This window comes from Ammospiza caudacuta, chromosome 9 (genome assembly GCF_027887145.1).
Source record: "Ammospiza caudacuta isolate bAmmCau1 chromosome 9, bAmmCau1.pri, whole genome shotgun sequence".
In the NCBI taxonomy this organism is placed as follows: domain Eukaryota; kingdom Metazoa; phylum Chordata; class Aves; order Passeriformes; family Passerellidae; genus Ammospiza; species Ammospiza caudacuta.
In genome coordinates, this window is record NC_080601.1 from 9,122,418 (window position 1) to 9,145,940 (window position 23,523).

General features: G+C 40.3%; 2 protein-coding genes across 3 annotated transcripts; both read left to right on the plus strand.

Annotated features, from left to right (window-relative positions):
* Positions 1-130: 130 nt before the first annotated feature.
* UBE2D1 (ubiquitin conjugating enzyme E2 D1) lies at positions 131-15,237 on the plus strand. Of its 2 annotated transcripts, none has more exons than XM_058810330.1 (7): positions 131-217; positions 8,047-8,110; positions 8,198-8,229; positions 9,144-9,221; positions 9,466-9,571; positions 11,746-11,839; positions 13,480-15,237. In XM_058810330.1, exons 1-7 carry the CDS (start codon positions 194-196, stop codon positions 13,523-13,525), a joined length of 444 nt encoding a protein of 147 aa, XP_058666313.1. In that variant the 5' UTR covers positions 131-193; the 3' UTR covers positions 13,526-15,237. The 2 variants fall into 2 exon arrangements, with proteins under 2 accessions (XP_058666313.1, XP_058666314.1); XM_058810331.1 differs by having other exon boundaries at positions 11,788-11,839.
* A 1,140-nt stretch (positions 15,238-16,377) lies between these two features.
* TFAM (transcription factor A, mitochondrial) lies at positions 16,378-23,111 on the plus strand. Its single transcript, XM_058810514.1, has 6 exons — positions 16,378-16,666; positions 17,767-17,837; positions 18,800-18,949; positions 20,305-20,400; positions 21,215-21,271; positions 22,180-23,111. Exons 1-6 carry the CDS (start codon positions 16,378-16,380, stop codon positions 22,396-22,398), a joined length of 882 nt encoding a protein of 293 aa, XP_058666497.1. The 3' UTR covers positions 22,399-23,111.
* The last annotated feature ends 412 nt before the right edge of the window (positions 23,112-23,523 follow it).

A 23,523-nucleotide genomic window follows, 5' to 3' on the forward strand; every position in this document is an offset into this window, starting at 1 on the left:
GCAGCCGCGCGGACTACGCTTCCCGGCGAGCCCCGCGCGCGGCTCCGCATGCGCAGGAGGACACAAAGGGCACGGAGATTGCGCCCCCGCCCCTCCCGCTTCCACGGCGCGCGCTCCCGCCGCCCGCCCCGCCCCGGCCGCGCTCCCGCCCCGCGCTCCCGCCGCCTGCTTCGCGCTTCCGCCGCGCGTTCCCATGGCGCTGAAGCGGATACAAAAAGTGAGTGGGGCCGAGCCGTGGGAGGGGGCGGAAAGGTTCCCCTGCCCTCGGGTAGTGGCCGGGGCTGTCCCCTTGTTGCCGGGGTTGAGGCGGCGGCCGGAGCGGGCTCAGCAGAGGTGTCGCGGCAGTCGCTGCCGCGCGCCTTCTCTGCCAGGGCTCGTCCTTGCCTCGCCGGCAGCCGGGGAAGCAGAGGGGGTGTGGGACGGGCAAGGGGGGCTCTCGCCGGCGGCCACACGGGTTCGGGACTCTGCCTCCTGGAAGGCCCCGCAGCCCCAGTCGGTGCTTTAGGGCGCCGTTCGCGGAGCAGCCGCGGTGCTCCGGGCGGTGCGGGAGCGGGGAAAGCCGCGGTGCTATGGGGAGCCTTCAGCCGGGCGCAGGGACAGCATCGGTCTCTGCCCTTGTGCTCGGCTGCTCCGCGCCGTGCTCGGGGCAGGGTTAAGAAGTGTTGTCAGCATAGTTCTTGGTGTGACCTTTGAGCGTATCCCAGTTGTGGTGTTTTGGGCCGGTGTGTGTAAATGGCCTGGTTCGAGTTGTGAATTGCCGGTTTCCTTTTGTTTGGCGAGGCTGAGCCGGTCGCTGTACCGTACGGACCGGCTGTCGCACCGGCGGGGAGCGGAGGTTCGGGCTTTGGCCGCGGAACAGAAGCCGCCGTGTTTGGTTGCTGTTGCTGTGCTATGTTTAGGGCGGCATCAGAGCTATCCTGGTTACGTGACGATGTGATTATTTCTCGTGCAGGATTCCCTTTTGCTGTCGGAAGCCATTGGTATTGCAGAAATAGGATTCTGTAGTGACCGATTAACCCCACAGTAGACAGATTTGGGATACCCTACAGTAGATACCAACTTTGGATGGATTTCTACCAGAAAGTGCATACTGCTTACCGGTCTATTACTGCAAGGCTTATACCTTTACACACAGTGCAATTACAGGACAATTTTGTTCCTTCATATCACATGTTTGTCATGAATGTTCCATTCGACCAATATATCAAATTACCACAGTGGTTTTCTTCAGCAATAGCTTTGTCTTGCTTCTGCATATTATACAAATGGTTTGCCTCTTGTTGCCACTTCAATTTCGCACATATTCTTCAACATTTCTTTACCCTAGTTTCAAGAAAAGGATCTTGAATACCATCTCTTTGCAATTCTTGTCCAGCTTCTTTCTGCTGAGATAAACAGACAAAGGGGAGAGTCAGGTAATCTAGTATTTTTGAGATGTAGTGATGGTTTGGGGCTTTCCAAATAAGTCCTGCTAGAATAGAATTAGCCTTCATACTTTTATCATGTTCCCTGTGTAACTTTCTTTCTGCTTTAGAGATGTTCATACATATTGGAAAGCCACAATTCTCTTTAATGTGGCATTTAAGAACTTTTGATAGATGTGAAATTATGGTTAGACTTTTTATCTAAGTATCTTTCATTCTGTTAGCCTTATTAAATTCTGTTTCTGCTCTTTCAAAATAAAGTGATGCTTTCCAACCTGATGACTGTGAGGTGCTATGAGATTTCCTGGTTTTACAATAACTTCTGCCTGAAACATGAAGAGATATTGGGTAAGGACCTCCAAAAGAGTTGAGATTAAATTCAGAACTAGTTACCCCTTGCTTCTAGTTTGCTGCAGAAATGACTACTGCTGGCTTTCTTTTTTTTTCCATTAACTACCCTCATCACTCTGTTCTGCCTTTCCAGGAGAAGAAAAAATTTTGCTAGAGGGATTTGGCTAGCAGTCTGTCTCTGAAGAAGTAGAAGAGGAAAGGGAATGGCAAGGAAATAAGTTTGTTTCAAATGGAAAGTTAAAATGAAGTGGAGAAGTTTGAAAAGACAAATTGTTTTGATGTAATTCATAAAATTTTCCCCAAAAATCATTGAGATGGAAGTTTAGTGGTAGATGAAATGTATTTGTATGTTGGTATGTTTATCTTGATTACTTTCCTGGTGTTTCAGACCGGCTGTGAAGGTTGATAGTTGTGTTGTATCTGAAGAATAGGAAGGGATAAGATCTGAAGCAGAGGAAGTGCTGTGGTTTCAGAGTGCCTAGAGGAATTCTTTGGACAACAAAACACTGTCAGCAAACACAGTGGCATTGCCTGGGAGCTCATCAGTCTAGACATACTGTCTGGAGTTAAACTTCTGTGGGTTTAGGGTGCTTCAGAATTGTGCTTAAACGAAGCTAAGGGATTTTGGTGTCAAGCTTGAGTGTTTGTTCACAGTAATTTTGATAATTTGAGCATTCAGTGTGACAACACCTCTGAAGAAAGCAAAGCTATAATATGTCAACCTGTCAGTAAGCATATTTTTTGTCATCCTGGTTGGGACTCTGATTTCTAAGTAATATTGCCCCATGTATCATTGCATCCTGCCTTTGGCTGACTGTCTTCAAGGGGCTTCTCAAAGGAGGACAGCATGTGGAATTCCAAGACTGTACCCTAGTCACAGAAAAACAGACTGTGCTTGGGAGCTTTCTTAAAAGTGGCAGCTGAGTAAGCAGTGAAGAAGCTGCTCACTGCACTTGGAGGTATCTGATCCTGGTGCTGCAGGTGGAGGAACAGTGAGGACATGCAGCCCTGCTCTGCAGGCACAGCTGTCAGCAGTGTCCATGACAGACTCAGAGTTCCTCAGAGAGTTTGGGGCTGGAGGATTCTTACTCATCACAAGCTGAGGATCCTGTGTTCGTTTGCCTTGTGAGTGCTTTGCTTCACCATTGTATGAGAGAGGCACTGAGTTTCTACACTGTCAAAAAAGTTCAGTTACTCTGTCTGTGATGTTCCTTGGGGCAGTGAAAGAGCAACACATCTTTGTGGGCAGTGTAACTTCCAGATGTTGCAAATGATCAAAGCGAAATAAATAGTGTAGGTTTTTTAGTTGAGAAGAAATATTATGCAAAGGAGCCTTTATCCTTGCCACCTCTGGAAAAGTGAGATACCATGACTTTTGTGAAAGGTGGAAAGTAATTCAGGCTGTCAGGTTCTGTAGGTCTCAGTTCTCCCCATCTGTCTTATGCAGAACCATTTTCCTGGGGTTCCTGTTCCAAATTCTTTGTTCACATATCTAATTTGCAGAGTTTGCCATCCTGGTAGTTCCATATTGCAGCTGAGATTGTTTGCATCCTAAGTCCTGTACCTGTTTTAATCACCAGTCCTGTACCTGGGTGCTCCCCCAGTGTTAGTGGGAGGTTGATGTGCTTGTTAATGCTCAGCTGTCTTGTACATACTTTTGTTCAGGACTTCAACAGATTTTAGGAGACATTTTGAAACCAAGAAGGAGGAGATAGATTTGAACACTGCTTTAAAAATAGCTGTTGTTTTTACCTTATTGATACAGAAATGCTTGGTTGGTTTTCTCCTCCAACTCAGTAGGAATAGAAGCATTCATTCAAACACGGAATGGTTTCAATGAGCAATGAAATATGTCTCTGTGGCTCAGTATGTGTTTCATATATGCATGGGCTAACAGGACATACTAACTTAAATTTATGTTGAAAATAACTTTTGTTACTGTAAATTGACTCAAATAAAAATTATTGATATTTGTGGTTTAGAGTTTGACTTTAAACCTGCAGCCTTTAGATGGTAATTGACATAACAAGGAAACTTTTTTGGCTCTAACATAAAATGTTGCATTTACTTTCAAGTCCTCAGCTGAGATACTACATATTTTACAATATTTTTTTTGCATTAGAACAATGTATGGAAATAGAATATTTATTACTGACTAATCATTATAGCAATAAGTCTTATTATACATATGTGCTTTATATTTACCAAATTTGTGAAGAACCAGAGAATTCTTTAATTAGTCTTAGGTATGATCACTGTGGAGTTTTATGACAAATGGTTCCAAGCAGCAGTGTATGCATAGAATTGGTAGGAAATAAATCTGTGGTCTACAGTGCATTTTGTGCAAGAAATTAAGAACACAACTGACAAATATAAATCTATATTTTAAATAATAGTGTGGAGAAAGGTTGTGGTTTTGTGGTGTATGGAGAATGAAAATAGCTTTTAGTGATGCTGTCTGCAGTTTATTTTGGTCTTCAGATAATCTGCAGTCTTTTTTTCTGAATTTTTTTAGACTGAAAAAAGACATGTTTAGGACTTCTATGCTGAGAACATTAATTTCCTTATCACCAAAATATCTTTTACAATGTTATTCCAATAGCTTTTTGGGAGAAAAACCTGGATGCTAATCAAGCATGTAAGTGTTAAATTGGCCTTGCAGTCTTCAACTTCATACTTTTATGAAATATGTCCTGTATTATTCATTGACCATGGGCATTAGTCTGCACATTCAGAAATGTCTCCAATGTTTATAACTTACCACAGACTGTTTTTTTACAGCTGTTAAACTTGAATTTTTTCTTCATGCTATCTACAGGGCTGTTCAGGAGTGTGTGTGTTGCAAGTGAATATAATTTGGAGGCTTTGCCCATCTCCAGTAGTATGTTAACCATTAGTATTCTATTCTACCCTGAAATGTTTTGTATGAGAGGATTAGAGGATTTATTCCTACACTGTCCCCAGCTGAGGTATTTTTCTCTGTGCACGTTTATCCTGGCATGTGTTGGAGCTCTTGAGAGGTACTTTCATGCTGTCACATTCCCCAGTGTTTGAAATAACTCATCCTTCTGATGCATCTCTTGCAGACAGAATCTTGGGTTTGTGTATTCTCATGAAAGATGTTGCACCAGTGTACACTGTAATTTATAGTGGTGACTTTCTCTTTTGAAATGAATCTGCTTTGAGCTATAGATCCTGTTTGTCAGCATATGTGCATCTTGCACTTTCTGTACCAGTGACTAAAAGTATTCGTGCAGACCCTTGAAGTGACCAGACCTGCCTCATGCAGCTGCATGGTAATAATCCATAAAGCTTGGACAAAGCTGCTTAACTTAAAATTAACTTTAAACTACAGGGCAGTCTCTGGTGTTGACTGTAGTGCCTCACATGCTTGTGCTTCTTGATGAGGTTTCAGCATGTTAAACTTTGAGAATCTTCAGCCTTGTCCCTTAAAGCCAAGTTTTGGCCTTCTAAAGAGCATCTGTGCTTTGTATAAAGAATTCTTGTGTTCTCATTCTTTCATGAATATTTACAGTTATGAAGAAGTTTTTCTACATGTATTTAGAGGATCTTCATTTCTGTTCTGCAGTGTTCAATTCTGGGCCCTGGCAGGTCAGTCTGATTCAGGGACATCTGAGTATCTCCTTGCCTCATTTCTAAAGGTGTAGGAAAGCTTGAACCTAAATCTTAGAGCTCTGCAGATAATGTTGCTTTGAACCTAAAGCTTAAACAGCCTAATCAACAATGTAAATCTGAGTAGTTCTTCCTTTTTATCACAGCTTGATCTGAATTTCTGTATATAAAGATTCAAACTGTTCATACTGTTGGATCATGTTACCACTTGTATTTTTAAACCACACTAGCTTCACATATGGATGCTAAATGCAGCTTGAATTTGCTCTACTGATTTTGAAGTTTGCTTCACATATGGATGCAAAATGCAGCTTGAATTTGCTCTGCTGATTTTGAGGTTTGATCTGGCTTTATGTTTTTTAGGTGCAGAAGCTCTCAGAATGTATTTGTGAACATTGCTCTCATTTGCTGAAGTTGATTGAAGAGAACCTTTTCCTCATTGTTGTTAGGAAATATTAATTACAAGAGTTTATAGTTGTGGGTCTCATCAATGTAAGATGAAAAATATTTGCTGGTTTTTTCTAATCATGAACAGATGTCAGTGCCTTTTTGCCTGAACAAATTGAAGTGTATACCCAAGGAGCATTCCCCAGTTCTGTTAATTCTTAAGTACATGTGTATATATGAAAGAAAACAAATTTGTGTGGTTTGGGGGTATGTAAAGATCTTGATGAACACATGTAGCAACAAAAGCACTATTACGGACCTGTGACCCTGAGTGGTTACCTGGTAGTTCCTATATTCATATGGAATGTTTGCGTATACTGCAGAGACTTTCTGAAAAGTTTAAGCTATGTATTTTTCCACTTACTGCCTTGAATTTAGTAGTCAATAAAGACTGTTGCAAAATGCATGATTGTTAGTGTGAGTTCTCTGTTTTTGGTGCTGTAGTGCAGCTGTTTGGTTTTGGTTGGGTTGTTTTAGTGTGTGTACAAGAATTAATTTTCTCCTGTTAGGTTAGATCTTGAGTTGCAAGTTGGAGAAAACAGTGCCTGTACCAGCTCTGCTGCTGGTCATGTTTGGGGACTGCTGGAAACTTGAGATTTGTTGACTCCCTGTGTGTACTGGCAGTGCCTTTGCATAAATAGCTGGTTCTCTGAATCATTCCTTAATGAAATCTGAATCCTCTGATTAAAATAGGAACTGCATTTCTAAAGTGCCTTTATTAGTTAAAGTCTAGCCCAGAGTGTCCTTTCTGGATCAGCATACAGTGTCACCAACAGAATAAAGTGCACACAAGTAATGCCAGTTGCCAACCTGTGCTATTTCAGTATAGGAAAAAGTGTCTTCTTGTTTGAAATCACAAGATTGTGAGAAGTCACTTCAAAGCAGTAGTAAGAAATGGTGCAGTGCTTTTCTTTGATTTCAGGGCCAAGAGTGGATCTATAAGTCTGGCTAAATTTAGGTGTTGGGTCCATGGTAAATTGAGTTGAAATATTTACTGGATGTCATAAGTTGAAAAATACATCACAGCAGTTGAGAAATGCAGATTTTTAACCCTTCAAATTATATGTAAGGCCTGATCACACTAAGTACACCAGTTCTACACTTGAGTTAAACTTAGCTCTAATTTAAACCTTGATTTTGTAAGTAGTTACCTTGACTAATGTATTTTGAGTGGAAATGTTTCTGGTGTTACTCCTTAAGGTAAACTCACAGACCTGCTTATGTCTATTGCTGACTTAAATGTGTGTGTTTTGAATAAGGAATTGAGTTACTTACAAACACACACCTTTTAACTTATTTCAAAGGAAGTACTTGCATGTAGTCATTAAAGTTCCTATAGCACAGTTTCTATCAGCCTAGAACTGTAAAAGCTTTTCTTAGTACAGTGATAGTTCAGACATCAAAAGGGAATATATTGAATTAAATGAGGAAGATGAACTAACATTGCTGCCTGTCTTGTTTGAAATAGTGATGATAAATCAGATAAAAAACAGTGCTGGCTTTGTGAAATCACATAATTTTAAATTATTTGGGACTGTGTGGACTCCAGCAAGAGAAATAAATCAGTTGACCACCAAAAGCTCCTCTGAGTGTTTAAGTTTCAACTTGGGAGTTTTTAATTAGTCAATCAAAAAAAAAAAAGCAAGCATGCAGGGAATTGAATCAAGGTAAATAAGGTGTAGGGCTAATATTTTTTTCTTTAGTTTCCACTTTAGTTAGGACCCTTTATATTATGTTCATACATCATCTCCAGGCAGGCTGCAAACATTTTATGAGCCAGTTTAGCTCAGCTGATGTCTGCAGACTCAGAACAATACAGAAACTTTTGTAAAATCAAAAGCTAAGGGAATGATCAGATTAGCACCCAACTAAATTAAACTGTGAGTTTACAGACTAATCAAGAAATCTTTCTTCTTTATTTTGTCTCCTTCAAGTATATTGAACTTCCTGTGAACTTGGTTACAACTCTTAAATTCTTTCAGATATTAATTTCTAGCACAGTGTTAGCTGCAGGCCGTCTGGCAAAAAAGCATTTTCAGTTTCAATGAACATTTCAAGTTGACTGTTTTATCAAAATACCACAAAAATGCCCATGGATTTAATAAAATTTGTTTGTGTTCCCACTTTTGAAGGGATGCTCCCAAGTGGTATGGATTTTCATGTCTTTGAAATATTTCTGTGTTTCTTGCAGGAGCTAAGTGATCTGCAGCGAGATCCCCCAGCCCACTGTTCTGCTGGCCCTGTTGGAGATGACTGTAAGCTCTTCCTAGAACATGCAGTACATTTCAGTTCTGGAAAGGCTCAGGAAATCTCTAATTGTTGTATCTGTTTTTGCCTTTCAGTGTTTCACTGGCAAGCAACTATTATGGGACCTGTAAGTATAAGAATCATGCCCCTTAAAATGTAATACCTTGCTTCTCTTTTTGCGACAAAAGGATTCATTTGGGTTTCTGTGAACACAGCAGCCACTTTCAGCTGGGCTGTGAATAGTTAAAACTTTAGGGTGACATTGGTGTTCTTATTAGTGTGGTACCAGGTGCTTTCTGTAACTCCTCAAAAATCCCTCTTCTTCATGAAGTTAGAGGTGTTTAATTAGTCAGCTGTGGTGTCTGAGTTGGTGATATGGAGCTTGCTTTTCATAGATGATCAACCTGGAAGATTCATCCATCTGAAAGGAGGAAGAGTGGGTGCATTCTAATACTGAAGTTGCTAACTGTAAACAAGAGTGGAGTTGCAGAGGGCTTTTAGATGGAGCTTATTTTATTTGATAGTGTACAACCCAGATGTAAACTTGTGCTCATGTTGTCTAACAAAAGGCATGTGCACAGATTTGTGCAGGTCACAAAAATGTTGGGTGTTTTAAAACTCCCTGATATCATCATGATGAAGTGAATTCTGTTGGAAAATCCCACTCTTTGCATCAGCAAAGAGAAACCACTTGTTAGGGTAAGTGTGTTTGTAGCTGAAGAATGGAGGAAGATCAGAGCAGCTGTGGTCTTGCACAGAGACAGGGTTTGGAGGACCTGCTGTGGTTTCTGTGCTCCCTTCAGTGCAGTGAAGCCATGGAGCTCCCTGTCTTTTCTCCCCACAAGGGCAATGCTCTGTAATTGTGCTGTGCTGCTGCAGTAGAAGCCACACTTGAGAGGGTTCAGTTCTCTCTGTGCCTTCCCAGTTCATGGCCCATAGTGGGTTATGTACTGGGGAAAAATGGATTTTCTTTAGAAGAAGGGAAGCTCCAAAAGAGCTGAAATACATTAATCTGTTTTATCTGTTTTGTTTTTTTCTCAGCCTGATAGTGCATATCAAGGGGGAGTATTTTTTCTCACAGTACACTTTCCAACAGATTATCCTTTCAAACCACCAAAGGTAAGTCTTTTCTTTTAAGGAAATAAAGTTTTTAGCTCAAAGTTTATTCTTTGAGGCTTAATTTTGGAAGTTAAACCAGAAAGATGAGCCATAGTATACATGTTCTTCATGGATGGTGATAAGACTGTCAAAAAATTGTGCTGGCAGATCTGATACGACTGGAAAGGAAGGGATGATGTTAAGGATTCCAAATGTAATAACCCTAATCTGATATTATTTGTTTTTAATTTGTTTTTTATTACAGATTGCTTTTACAACAAAAATATATCACCCAAACATAAACAGTAATGGGAGTATTTGTCTTGATATCTTGAGATCACAATGGTCACCAGCTCTGACTGTTTCTAAAGGTAAACTCACTGATTTAATGCATGTGTGAAGCTGCATACATTGCCATGGCACTTTTTTGTGTATTAAAGGTAAACAGTGGGAACAAACTTATCCTGCATGTTTTAGAAGAGGCAAATTCCATTGGAGTTCTTGTTATGATCCAAGATCTTGTGCAGTTTATTGGGAGTTCATTGCAAAAAAAATGCATGCACAAAGAAATATTCTAAACCAAGTTAGGTAAGATAATAATGTACATTTAGCCTGAAATGTGATAGCTGACTGTGCATGCTGAATGGAGGAGAAACTGATGAGCAGGGCTTGAAAATCACAACTTGGGACTAAATGTGAAACCCTGATGCTGAGGTCGTGTGAGCTTACATGATTGCCTGTTGATGACTCTTCAGGCTGCCTGAGCATCCTTGTGTGGACTAAGGTCTTAATTACACTTTTTTAAAAAATGAGATCATTTATTCTGGTTTGCATTCCTTTGTAAGATGAATATTTCAAAATGTAGCTCCTTTCACAGTCATCAGTAAAAGTTTTATTAAAATATTCTCATCCTAGTTAAGCTTTCTCAAAACTTGCACCCTGTAGATTTCTGGAACACTGAGTTAACAGTTTAGCAGTTCTTTTGCTGCAGGCATTTGTGTCACTTAAAAAGCTGCTTAAAATGTGGGTGCTGTTGTTTCTTCTCACCCATCTTCACATTGCTAAGGCACACTTAGTCATATTACAGAAATCCCTCATGTGACTCAAAAGGTCAAGAGGCCATATCACATCTCCTGTGCTTGGGAGCTCTCTGAGCTGTGTGCCAGTGTCACTGCACTGGGTGTACAAGCACAGAACAAATTGTGGGGCTTTGTCCAATGGAAATTGCCCTGTGCACGTCCAGTTGCTGTACCTTGGATAAACAACTTCTCTTGTTTACAGGCCTGTGCAGTAACCTCACAAGCCATATATAATCTAAGTCTAATATTCTGTTTCCTCAGCTGATTGCTAAAGACATCAATTACTCTTATGTGTAATTGGTATCATTTTGTTCCACATAAATTAGTTGTTTTATAGCTATGCAAAAATTGTCTTGCTTCTAGTTATTAAGCAAATGAAAATTGGCACTTAGGTTTAACAGCTGGCATCTACAACTGAAAACCTGTAAAATTTTTAGATCTTTAGCATTTTCCTATCTCTTTACTTGCTGAGCACTTCTTTGGTAATAAAGTGGAGCAGGTCTCATGTTCAGATATTATGTATTTCATAAACTGGAAATTAGCTCAGTGATTCATGGAAGTTTCTCCTTTCTAGTCTTTGTTTGACTGAATCAAAAGTTTACAGCATACTATAGCACCTCTGACCATCTGTGTGACCATGTATTCTAACCTGACTTTCTGATATTACTGGCACTTAAAATAAGTTAGTGTTGAAGTGGCTGAACTTTCTACTCCTGAAAATAGGTGTGGGCTCTTGGCTAACAAGATAAAACAGGGAGGAAAAAAGGTATTCTATAGTTGATTCTTATGGCAGCATGAAGTCCCCTTTCACAACATATTTAGAATTATTTAACTGTGTACTCTTGTATGCATATTAGTTCTGACCATAAAACCAGAAATTGCCTGAAAAGTATGGCTTGAAAATGTTAGGCAAAAAAATCAAACCTCCTTGGTTCAATACCAGGAAATTAATATGAAATTAGAAGTGAATGCCTGTATTTAATGCTGATCAAGTATTTCCCAAAATGGAAGTCACACTTGGGTAAAATGATTTTATGATTGAGAGAATAATTGTCAGCACAGAAGTGGAAAAGGATATGCACAAACAGAGTACTGCATGGCAATGTAATATTAATAATTAGTTACCTTAGCTGCAGGTGGAAAGCTTAGTTTGAGCAGTATCTACATGTAGCTGTAGTCTGTAGTTGGGTAATGTTCCTAAGCTAGGATGTGGGGGAGAGATCATTACAAAAGGTTCAGGTTCATGGCTGCAAATTCCCTGGCCTTGTATCAGGTGTTTATTTAAGCCCTAGAAAAAATGATGCTGTATAAACATTTCTGGACAGAGCTGTTAAATGACAGCTTGATACTAATATGCATTCTTTTCCTATACCCTCCTATCACATCCTTCAGTATACTGGAATATGTTAAAGAATTGTAGAAATAAAGCAAACTAACTTTTTTAATCTAGTGTCTCTTTTATTTAGTTTTATTGTCCATATGCTCCTTACTTTGTGATCCTAATCCAGATGATCCTTTAGTACCAGATATTGCACAGATCTACAAGTCAGACAAGGAAAAGTGAGTATAACATACATAACTGTGTGTGTGGTACTTGCAGATGGCTGGCTGCTGTGCACCTTCAGTATTTACTTTAGCAATTCTATTTTCTTAGATTTCCACAGGATTAGCTCTTTAAATATTGGGAATAGCCATGGCAAGTAGAAAACTGTAGGCATACACAGCTGTTGGCAACTAATTTTTTTATACTTAATTACATGAAACCTTCATGCTTCTGTGTAACAGATTTATTGCATGAAAAATTACTTTGCCAAATATGAGTTGTCACTACTGCAATCCTCTGGTTGTAAAACCTGCGCAGAAGAATTTTTGAGCTTCTGTTTAACTGACTGACTTATTTGGTACCTATTTTCCAGTGTTGAGCCATTGCAGACTTCCTGCACTGCATGCCGTGGCTCAGCACGTCACAGATTCAGGCAGATTTGAGAATTGCTTTTACCTCAAGCAGTAGGCAGCAGAGGAGTGATGCAGAAGTTGCATGGACATCTGTGCTCTAGTACTTCTCTGCCCAGACTAAGAATGATTAAAATGGCCTTTTTCTCTCAGTTCAATGTCTGGAATAGTCAAATCATGTAACTTCTGAAGTGCCTGACTGCTGTAGCTCATTCTGCAAAGGAGATAGTATTCAGGTTGAGGAGGTTGTGCATCAGCTTCTCCCCATTTGTGGCTCAACTTTTTTTCCACCTACTTATTAGTGATTTCTGTTGTGCCTCCTGTTTGTGAAGGAAGTGAATGAGGGATGGTTTTCCATCTCCAAATCTCTAAATTTATTCATTGCTAGGGAAAGTGAGAAAATACAGAGTCTTAACTGTAGTTTTATCTTCTTATCATGAAGAAATATTTTTTTTGTTTTATCTTGGATTTAGGAAATGAAAGATATGGCTGGTTACCCCTGAGCATTTATCTATGAGTATTTTGTTTTAAGTTAAAATCCAAGGACTTATGTGATAACATATTCTCAAGAAGAAAACCAATTAGTAAATGGGTTGATATACTGATCTTAAGAGTTAAAAACTTGTCAGTATTTTTCTCTGGTTGACTCAAGAAAGTGAATCCAGTCTCAAGAGTAGAATGTAGCAAATGTAAAGACCAGAGTGGAAGCTATCAACTCTCTAAGGACATTTACCCTTGGGATTATGGAATTATAAGATAATCAGTTTGGGAAAAGACCCAAGACTTAAAACCCAGCAAAAAATGCTTTTCAGAAAACTTTCTTTTCAAGTTCTGAAATGCAGCTGGCAGTGCAGAACGGAGGATAAAATCCCAGTTAATTATACTGAATTTTGTGGAACTAAAATGTGTAAACTTTGTCAGACTCTTATAAGCATATGCCTTTAGGAGTAATTGACAACAAATTCCTGTTAAGGTGCAAATAAGGGAACCAGTTATGAAATACAAATGAAGGATGCACAATTTAATGCAAACTTGTGAAGCTGAGTTTGAGTCTGACAGCTCTGGTAGATAACTTTAGAAACTGAATGTGTAGTGGGTGTGTGCTTTGTGGCTTTTAGACTGTTTTAGTGTTCTTTGACTGCTCAGAGGTGCAAAGCTCAGTACCAGCTGTATTAAGTAAGTCCATGGCCATTGTCAGTGTATCACTAACAGCTCTTCACTGTAATGCCTTCTTTCTGCACGTACAGATACAACAGACATGCAAGAGAATGGACTCAGAAATATGCAATGTAAACTTTTGAAGACATTTTCATATACCACAGAGTACTGTAAATTCTAGTTTTTTTCAAAATTAGAAGGAAATGGAGCACAGTTTATGGTTTCAATGTGACACTCCTTGAATTTTTTTTCACCCAAGTAAGTGTGTTTCTGGAGCAAGAGAGAACAAACTTCCAAAAATAACCTTATGACTTTGGTAAGAATATTTATCCTCTTTGTATGCTTTGCAGAAGACATTTATTATAGTTTTTAAGAGTTGGACACCTACATCTTCAGACTACAAGATCTATAATTCAGTTGTAAATCAATGAAATTATTTTTGCTGGAAAAAGTAGCTGTTTTCATGTGATGAATACTGTATGTGTCATTGAAGTATGTTGTCTGTTTCATAAGTGTGTTCAAGTTTCTTTTTGTTAGTTCTCTTATATAATTTGTATTTTTTTACTGTATAGACTGTTTTATTTACAATGTAAGTCATTTCAGTTTAGACTTGCTTGTGCACAGTATTGACAAGATACAACTGCTAATAAAAAATAATTGGAGTATCTCACCCATTAAATATTCTGAAGACTGACTGCAGACTTCTTAAAACCTACAATGATCTTTGCACTGTAAATCTTTGTATGCTGATTATGGAGAAACACTTGGTTTTGATTCTGTTGCATACTTGACTTAATTTTATTGCAATGTGAACTAATTGCACTGGTATGTAGAAAGATATGTAACTATTTTGTTGCTATTCACAACTGATTTGTGACGTGTGGGCAACATAATACTATCACAGACCTTTTACAAATCCAGATGTAGCCTTTTCCATATAAATAAAATACATTTTCTACTTTCCTTGGCTATATTTTTTTTTATCTTAACTCATGCATATCCTTAAAGTATTTGTTCCACCATTCTAACAGAACTGCCAGTAGTGTTTGTGTGTCTTGTAGGCAGAATGTCCAATAAAGCCTTGCATCATGTACCACTCAGAACTGGGCTCTAAGTTATTTTGTATGCTAGTTCTAGCCTAGTGGATTTAGCCCATTGTTGGATAGAGGATTTCAAAGAGACTCATGCCATGCCACACCAATATTCACCTATGGAGGAGATAATCACAGGGGTCTGTTAAGGGTGGTGTATTTGCAATATCAGAATGTTACAGTAAACTCACACTTGTCTCCTCACACTTGAAAGTAACTTTTCCATTAACTTCAGTTGCTTCAGTCTATGCATCTGGAAAACCAATAGTGCTGAGAGGGGTAATCTGTTCTTAAAACATAGATCAAAAGCAAAAAACCTTTTCATTTCCTACCTTTCATTCTTCTTGGTTACTTGAAAATAAAAAAAGATGACAAAATGTTTTTCTCTGTATCTTGCACATGAAAGAAAAATTACTTTCAATTGGGAAATTTGTCATAAAACATATTTTTTAACATGACAGATATATTTGATTTGGGTTTTTTATTGTTGTTTTTTATTTGAATATGCATCAACTGGAATGTGGGGTATGGGAGGCAAGCATGCACAGTAGGAGCTTTTATTCCTACCAGTGAAATATTAACTTTGTGTTTCCTGATTTACTCACCTTAAGTTGGTCACACATGGGAAAATGTCATTTCTGTGCTAGTTTTATCTGTGATGTAATGATGACATTTGAAACAGCAGCTTGATTGAGATTGGTTCCAATGATCTTAAAATATCCCTGTTTTGCAAGCTGAATAAATGGATTTGGTTTTGTTCCTGAGTGCTTCATTATATTTGAACTAAGGTAATGTAGCTAGGAAGGCAAAGATATCATTTATACTTCTTGCTCAAATGATTGTAGAAAACTGACCATCAGAATGTGTTCAGTTTTTATTTTTTCTAGGTAAAAGAGCAATCTCTTTGTACTAGAAGTTACGTGCATTTTTGGAGTATCTGTACAGAACTGTGTGAAATCAGAAGTTTGACTTGGTTTATCAGTTTGTGTTAGGGATGGTTTGAAAACATTTATACTTTACCTGGTAATGTTTCTGCTTTGTGCCGTGCATTAGTGACTTTCCACCACAGTATGAAACCAGCAGGAGGACTGAAAACCAACCAACAACCATGTGTAGGACATATTAACCATATGTAAATATTAAAAAAGGGATTTGTCTTATGATCATGCTGGTTTAGATGTGTGAAGCTAAGTCTTAGATTGTTATGCTGCTCCTAGCAGTTCAGCCTTTCTGCTTTTGAAATTATCAGAATGAAATGATAAATACATTATTTAAAACTCAGTCATGCTGCGAAGTGGCTGGGTTCAATCTGTGGAGGGAAACACTTCCACTCCTCGGTTAATGCTTTTGATACAAATTCTATTTCCAGGGCTGGGAAGTTTACTTTATTCTGTGCTGTTTACTACGATGGGAAAAGGAAAAAAAAAAGAAAAAAGAACTGGTCGGAGCAGAGGCTGCTGCTGTTTCAGACACAGCAGCTCGCCATAGCGAAGGAACCAGTGGGGTTTGTTTTGGCCCCAGCTCAAGAACAGAACGAGTTACTTGGTTCCCAGTTAGTTTCTGATCTCCATTACCATTCTGCTGTACCTGCTCCTGAGGGCGCCCACAGCGAACCCGCCGCCCGCGGTGCGGAACCTTCGGGGCCGCGGGGTCACCTCGCGGCGGTGTCACCTCGTGCCGGTGTCACCTCGTGCCGGTGTCACCTCGTGCCGGTGTCACCTCGCGGCGGTGTCACCTCGTGCCGGTGTCACCTCGCGGCGGTGTCACCTCGTGCCGGTGTCACCTTGTGGCAGCGTCACCCCGTGCCGCCGTCACCGTGTGGGGCCGCCCCGGCCCCGCCCCTCACGCCGCCGTCCCAGGGTGCCGCGCGCTGGCGCGCATGCGCGGCGGGCCGGCATGGCGGCGGCAGCGGCCTTGCTGGGCCGGGCCACGGGCCTGGGCCTGGGCCTGGGCCTGGTCGCGGCCGCGGGCGGGCGGCGGCTCCTCCGCTGCGGGGCGGGAGCGGCGCTGCGAGAGCGGGGCACCGGCACCCTCCTCGGCGCTGCCGTCCTGTGCCGGCCCGGTGGCGTGGCGGAGCGCTGCCTGTCGCGGGGGACCAGCTCGAATCCGCGCCCGAAGCGGCCGCTCACCGCCTATTTTCGTTTCGTGATGGACAACCGGCCGGCCTTCAAGGAAAAGAACCCAGGTACGAGCTGGAGGGGCGGCGGGCCCGCGCTTGGCGCTGGTGGGAGCCGGGGCTCCGCTACCGCCGCCCCCGAGCGGGTGAGCCGGAGCAGCCCGAGCAGCTTTAGCCCGTCCCCAAAGTTGTTATTTCTTTGCAAACCCGAGCTTTTGGAACGAGCTGAAGTCCTGGTCTCAAACACCCCGCCCGTGTGTTTATCCGAGCCACTCCCCGGGTCAACCCGGCGCGGTCATGCTCCTTGCCTGCACGTGCTTCATAAGTCAAAATAATGAACATGAGTATGTAACTTTAAAAATACTCAGTGAAATACCTCGCCTAGGTAATACATTGTAAAAATGATTTATGGTTCTGAATTATTTTTTGGACTCTATGTATTTGAAGTATACTTTTTGCTGATATGAGCTGTTTGTGATTTTATTTTGAGGCTTAGTAATTGAAAAATTGCAGGTACTAGGTTGCATCACTGTATATACAAGAAGAACTTAAAGTATTTAGAGGAAAATTATTTCCTGTGAATATGTTTGATGTACCATCAAAAACTTCACTTACAGGCAATGCAGTGACTTGCTAGAGAGCTCCAGAATAGAAAGATAAGCTGGTTTTGAAATACTGTTGAAGGTTAAAATGTTTAAGTAACTCTGTTCATATTGGGCAAATCCTGAGGAAGATTTAAGTAAGGAAAACCATTTGATGCCCTGTTTAGCTCACCAGTTCAAGAGTTCACACTCTCATGTAGAACTGGAAATTTTACTTTTGGTTTCTTCCCTCCTCTCCCCTCCAAATTCAGATTATCTTGCATTGTACAGAAAATTACCCAGCTCAAAAGACAAAAAATGTGAAATTGTTGTAGAGTAACAGTTGCTGCCTTGAAATGGTGCTTCAGTTTATTACTTCATGTTGTGTTCCAGGTGAGCAGTGGCTCTTTCCCATCCCCCAAATATTGCAGTGCCCTTTAACTGCCACAGTGAGTTAGTTTTATGAAATAAAAAAGCATTTGTACAGGAAGATGATACCTGTGACAGCTTTCCTTGGGAAAAGTTGAAGGAGCTTACTAAAGATACAATGTTGATCTTGGTTTCTGGGCTTTCTCTTTTAACCTACAGAGGCCAGCAACACAGAACTGGTTAAAAAATTGGCAAGTGCATGGAAGGAGTTACCAGCATCACAGAAACAGGTAAGGTTCTATTTCCCTGAGAACTTTGAACTCTACAGGTGGTGGAATTTTATTTGTTGGTGTCTTGTGTTTTTTTTATTCGGTCTGGTGGGGTTGGTTGGTTGGTTGGTTGGTTGGTTGGTTGGTTTTTAAAGAGCTTGAAAAAGCACCTGTGTACAAAGGTCCACTGTCCCTGGTGGCCAATAGCAGGTGCCACTTGGAGCTGGCTGGCCTTGGCTCCATCAGGCTCCTCACAGGAGCCATCCCTGTGCCCCCCTGGCCACCAGAATCTGCCCATGCAAACACAATACTGGAGGATACTTTGCTACTTGTACATGACCTTGGCTTTAAGAGTTTGAATCTGTTGCCAGAGAAATGACACAGCTCTCACTCCATGTGGCTGTGGGGCTGCAAACCAATTCTTTTTCCTTTTTGAATGGCAATATTGTATGACATGTACAATGCAAGTTTTTTTAAGTTGTTCTGATCTCATGTATATGGCAGGTGAAACCTCACTTATTTCTGATGAAAGGACCAAACTTCTTTTGTTTCATGTCAATTTCTTTAAGAGTCATCAAATTAAGTCATAAGTAATGAAGTTTTCTCTGAGTGGCAATTTCAAGGGATAACATAAAGCAACTCTAGGACTTGCTGCTGGATTTAAATGCCATTTATAGCAAAGTAATGATTGTTCTTCCTTGACTGCAGTTAGCAGTCAGGAACTAAATTCCATTTCCTAAAGGAGATATTTAGTAGACCTGAGTTGCTCCCATATCCCTTTGGACTTCTCACTCTGTGTACCTTTCCCTTCTGTGAAATTTGGGACAGGGAATCAAACATGAAAATCTGATGTTCTGGTGTAAATTGTTCAGTCTGTAATTTTTCTACTAATAGGTTAGAAGTGTTAGCTTGTCTAATGATCATGTTCTTCTGACTGAAAGCATCTAGCTGAAGTTTAAGGCTGCTGGTGGTTTGTGCTGCAGGTTTATGAGGAAGCAAGGAAGACAGACTGGAAGAGATATGGGGAGCAGCTGGCTGCTTACAAAGCACAGCTGACCCCAGCCCAGGCTGCAGCTCTGAAAGAGGAAAGGAGAAAACAGCTGGCAAGGAGAAGATCAATCAGGGCAAAAAGAGTAAGTATTTTGAAGTTCAGCTTTCTTTTCCCTCAAGGAGTCTGAACCCTGTTTGTCTAGTATACAAAGCAGAGTTGAAGCATGTTTTACAAAGACAAAAGCAATTCAGAATAGAAAAAAACACAAAACATACATAAACCCCCCCAAAATGCCATGGACTGAAATAATTCCTGGTGTCAGCAGCTAGTTTAGTGGCTTTGCCATGCTTGAAGAGCACAGAACTAGCAGGGATCTTTGTGCTTAGAGGTAGCTTCTCTATGCTTTTTTTCTCCCTATTTCCAGAGCTACCAGAGAAGGGATAGGCACTAAAAGACATTTGGACCAGCAGCACTTTCTTCAGGTGGGAAGACATCCAGAAATGGCTTTTCACAAAGACTGTTACCTCATTAGGCCCTACAAGGTAGCAGCTGTTTGAAGTAGCCTTTTTTCCTTGCTTTTTTGGGCTCTGCCACTGTGTAGCTCTGCTGTGACATCTGTTTGTGTCCTTTACTAGCATATTTATAGGCACCACCTTCCCTCTTCCTTTTGGCTGGTTTATGTATAAATCCTTAGAGACAGAACCATCTGCAACAGTACAATATTGTGGTTTGTCTGGAAAGGTCAAAGGGGTTATGTATTGCTTATTTATTTCTGTGAATTAAACTGTGACATTGCCCTAATTGGCAAAAGCACAAGAAGTTTGGTTTAAAAGACCCCTTCTTAAATGGAATTTGTAATCTTCATGATTTTGCTGATGATTTTTAGAGGATGGCACCACAAGGAATTCAGTTGGCATATCTAATACCTAAGCAAATGTTAACTTAGAGCACCTAGGCTCCAGTGGGAATGTCAGGACTGGAGAAAACAGAAGTGTAATTGCATCTCTAACTTGCTGTACTTCATTCTGTAGCCATCATCCCTGTAGGCAGAGCATTCTGATAACAGAAACACAGCTCTCTTTCACCTTGTCACCTCCCACAGATCAGTGTGTGCCCTCTTCTCTGCACACAGGCAGCATTTCACTCCAGGAACTGGAGCCTTACTGAAGAATAATAGAAAATCTGTCATCATGACTTGCTTGCAGAATTGAATTTAGTAGCACTCTGGTTTCTGGAAGACTTAGCTGAAATAAGAATCAGTTTTAAATGCTTTTTCAACAACTTGTTGAAAACTCAAGTTGTTAGCTTTTTGTAGTTTAACATTAGTCTTGAAAAGCACTAAGAGCATCTTGACATACAGTTCTGTTTACAGAATTAAACACCAAAGAAAGACTTTGTGTTTGATTTTTGCATAAAATATAAAGATAAATACTGAGTTTAGTTTTGGAACAAATGCATGCTTGGTAGATGGAATAACTTCTCTTGTTGTTTTTAAAGGAATTGAATCTGCTTGGAAAACCTAAAAGAGCTCGTAGCGGCTTTAACATCTTCTTGTCAGAAAATTTTCAAGAAAGTGAGGGAAATTCACCTGTGGTAAGCCAGGAAAGATTCTTTTTCTAAAATATATCCATTGTATTCAGAAAAATCTAGTTTAGATTCTGTCATTTTCAGAGATACTATTCAGTAGTTCACTATCTGGGTGCTGCATTGCTTAGGTTATTTTTTTTTAAGCTGTGGCCATCTGGCTGTACTGCTAGCATGGCCTGTATAAAAAATGCTGTAAGGGTATACAGACTTAGAACATTTTTGTGCTGTTTTTTCCACCTCAATGTTACAGACTTTATCTGTTCCTTTTGTAAGGAGAGAATTATTCTTTCCTTTGTTTTGATGTAGAAATAGAGTTTTTCCAAGAGCTGTGGTGGTGTGCTCCTGTTCTGGCAGTTTGTTGTACCTCCTATAGTTCAGCTGGTGTCATGGAAACACAAGAGTTCCTCAGCAAACCCACAAGTTCTGCACTGAGCTGTTCTGTGGGGTGGTTTAAGTTACACTGGTGGATTCTAGCAGTGGAGGTGCTGCAGACCCACCCTGTGTGCCTCATGTGCTTCTTACCCTACACATTTAGTCAGTGAGTCAGGATGGTGGATGTGGTTTGTTCCTCAGTTTTCTATGTACTAGGAGGTTTCTCCAGTCAGCTGAGGCCTGCACTGTAACTGTGGCTCAGATGATGCCCAGAAGCTTGATTTGAACTCTGTAGTTTATTATTTATTTAGATTAAAAGGGTAAATAAGGGGAAGCAAGCTTTTGGGCTTTTTTGCATTGGTTTATGCTTGACTTTCACTCATGCAGTGTTCATCTGGAGCTCTCTGAAGTCAGTCTACTCATGTATTGCATGTTCTGTATCCCCTAGGCAAAGCTGAAGAAACTGTTTGATACATGGAAAAAAATGTCTGCTGCCCAAAAGCAGGTATGTCAGAGGATTTGGATGAGGCTCTGATCTCATCAAAATTAAAAACTTGAGTCAAAATTTATATATTCATACAAAATCCTGAACTCAGTTGCTCAAATTATAATACTGAGCAAAATACTCCAGGATCTTTATGCATCTTGAAAAAGATTGTCATTACCTCTATTCCAGTAGTGACCATTTAATTCATAGTGTTGTTGAAATGTGAGTCAGTGGGATAGGATGGAAGTTTGGTGTGCCTTAAAGTGGATGTTAAGTAACACCTAGAAAAGAAGGTGGAATAATATGCAACAATTTGATTTTTTTATAATCATCTATAATATCTTCATATATATATATATTTAATATCTCTATATATAATATAAACACCAGCATAAGAATTTGCTGCTCATGGAAAGACTTCTTACAGGGGAAAGTAACAGAAACTCACAAGTGCTGTGCACAGGGTAATTTATTAACTTTGGTTGTCTGGGAGATCATGTTCTGCCAGTTTTCTGAGTGTAGTGAACTATGAACCTGTAGATGAGCAAATAAGAAGTGGAGGGGTGCTTTACTGAAATCCAAACTAAACCTTGAAATAACTCCACAGCAGTATCTATTCCTGTGCCTCACTTAGTCTAGCTGTCTCAAACTAGTGCTCAAATAAAAAAGCCTTCACTGTTAGTAGTAGTACTGAATAAATTTATTCTTTGGGAATGGCCAGCTGCTGACATAACTGCAATTTAGTGCTAAAGCTTTGTATTTTTCTGCAAGTTTGATTTTTTTGGTTATTTTTTTCAACTAGCTGGGGTAGGAAACAAATACCTGGGCTGTTCACTGCACAGGTGTTGTTCTAAGTCACCTTTGTGTGTGGCATTTTTCCAGAAAAAGCCCCTTCTGTAACTTCTTGGTACCTTCTTTTCTTTCAGCCATACTTGCAGCTTGCTCAGGATGATAAGGTTCGGTATGAGAATGAAATGAAATCATGGGAAGCAAAAATGATTGAGCTGGGACGTGAAGACCTGGTGCGTTCCAGAAGGCAAAGGTTGAAAAAGAAACCAGCTGAAACTGCAAAGCAAACTGAAACAGCCAAAGCCAAAGCTTCCTCAAGTGGAAAAAAGGCAAAATTAAAAAAATCTGAAGAATAGAAAATCCCCTTTGGTTGTCTTATTTCTGTCCTGCTGTGTTAATGCTGCAGTCAGCATTAGCACTGAATGTGGAAAGCCCATGAAGGGCCTTGGGGAAGGTGATCAGGTAAGAGAGGAGTTACTGTCTCCCAGAACTGACTGAAATAATCACTGCAGGTGTAGCCTGAACTGTAGAATAGCAATTAACTAATCAAGCTGTGAATTCTGATAGCCACTGACAGCAGCAGTGCTCTCCAGTAACGGTTGATAATATCCAGCTTTTATAAGGTATTTTTTAATGAAAAATAAAAAATACTTTTTTTGCTAATGAAAGAAAGGATATTCTGCAATGTTACCATCTAAATTCTGTAAATAAGAGCTGCAATCTGAGTTAACACTGCTGTGTTGTATTCCCTCCATGTTACTGCTAGTGAGATGTTCTACATTTCATCAGGCACAAGAAATATAAAATGCTAGCTTTTATTTTATGCATCTGTCTTTTTGTACTTGTTGATCTGTGTATGCCACTTCTGTTGCATTTAAAAACCATGTGAGTTTTGTATGAACGTACCTTTATCGATTTTGATTTGTATTTGATTTTCTGGTTTTGTTTGGATACATACACACATTTTTGTCTTGCTGTTGTCACATTTGGGACAACCTAGAAGGAAAAGAAGTATGTGAACTGTTTGGACTTTCAGTTTTGGTGTAATAAATACAGGTATTTTGAAGAAGTGGTTGGTTTCTTTTTTGGGGTTTCTCTATCTTAGTTAAAGTCCCATAGGTATTTTGAGGAATTTATTTTTAGAATGCAGGCCAACTTTTTCAGTGTTTGGTGGAGCTCATCTGTTCTGAGTGACCCACAGAGTAATCATGGAACTCCAGAAAGGGTTGGGTTGGAAGGGACCCTCAGGATCACATGGTTCCCACATCCCTCCCAGAGGAAGTGATGCCACTCACTGAATCAGGTTGCTCAGGGCCCCATGGAGCCTGACCCTGGACACTGTCCCCTAAAAAGGGGCATTTTCCTCAAACCCTTTGTGTCTGATCAGTCTGTCATTGCCCTGGGCTTGACTGCAGAGATAAATTGGAAGCAATTAGAGACAAGCTCTGAGTGCCAGTGCAAACCAGTTGGAGATAATCATT

Excerpts from the sequence above, each read along its gene's own strand:
- TFAM (XM_058810514.1), top strand. The coding sequence starts at position 16,378 with ATGGCGGCGGCAGCGGCCTTGCTGGGCCGGGCCACGGGCCTGGGCCTG. Across the intron at positions 17,838-18,799 it reads TACCAGCATCACAGAAACAG|GTTTATGAGGAAGCAAGGAA; the intron begins GTAAGGTTCTAT and ends TTTGTGCTGCAG. Across the intron at positions 18,950-20,304 it reads GATCAATCAGGGCAAAAAGA|GAATTGAATCTGCTTGGAAA; the intron begins GTAAGTATTTTG and ends TTGTTTTTAAAG.
- UBE2D1 (XM_058810330.1), top strand. The coding sequence starts at position 194 with ATGGCGCTGAAGCGGATACAAAAA. Across the intron at positions 8,230-9,143 it reads AAGCAACTATTATGGGACCT|CCTGATAGTGCATATCAAGG; the intron begins GTAAGTATAAGA and ends TTTTTTTCTCAG. Across the intron at positions 11,840-13,479 it reads TACAAGTCAGACAAGGAAAA|ATACAACAGACATGCAAGAG; the intron begins GTGAGTATAACA and ends CTGCACGTACAG.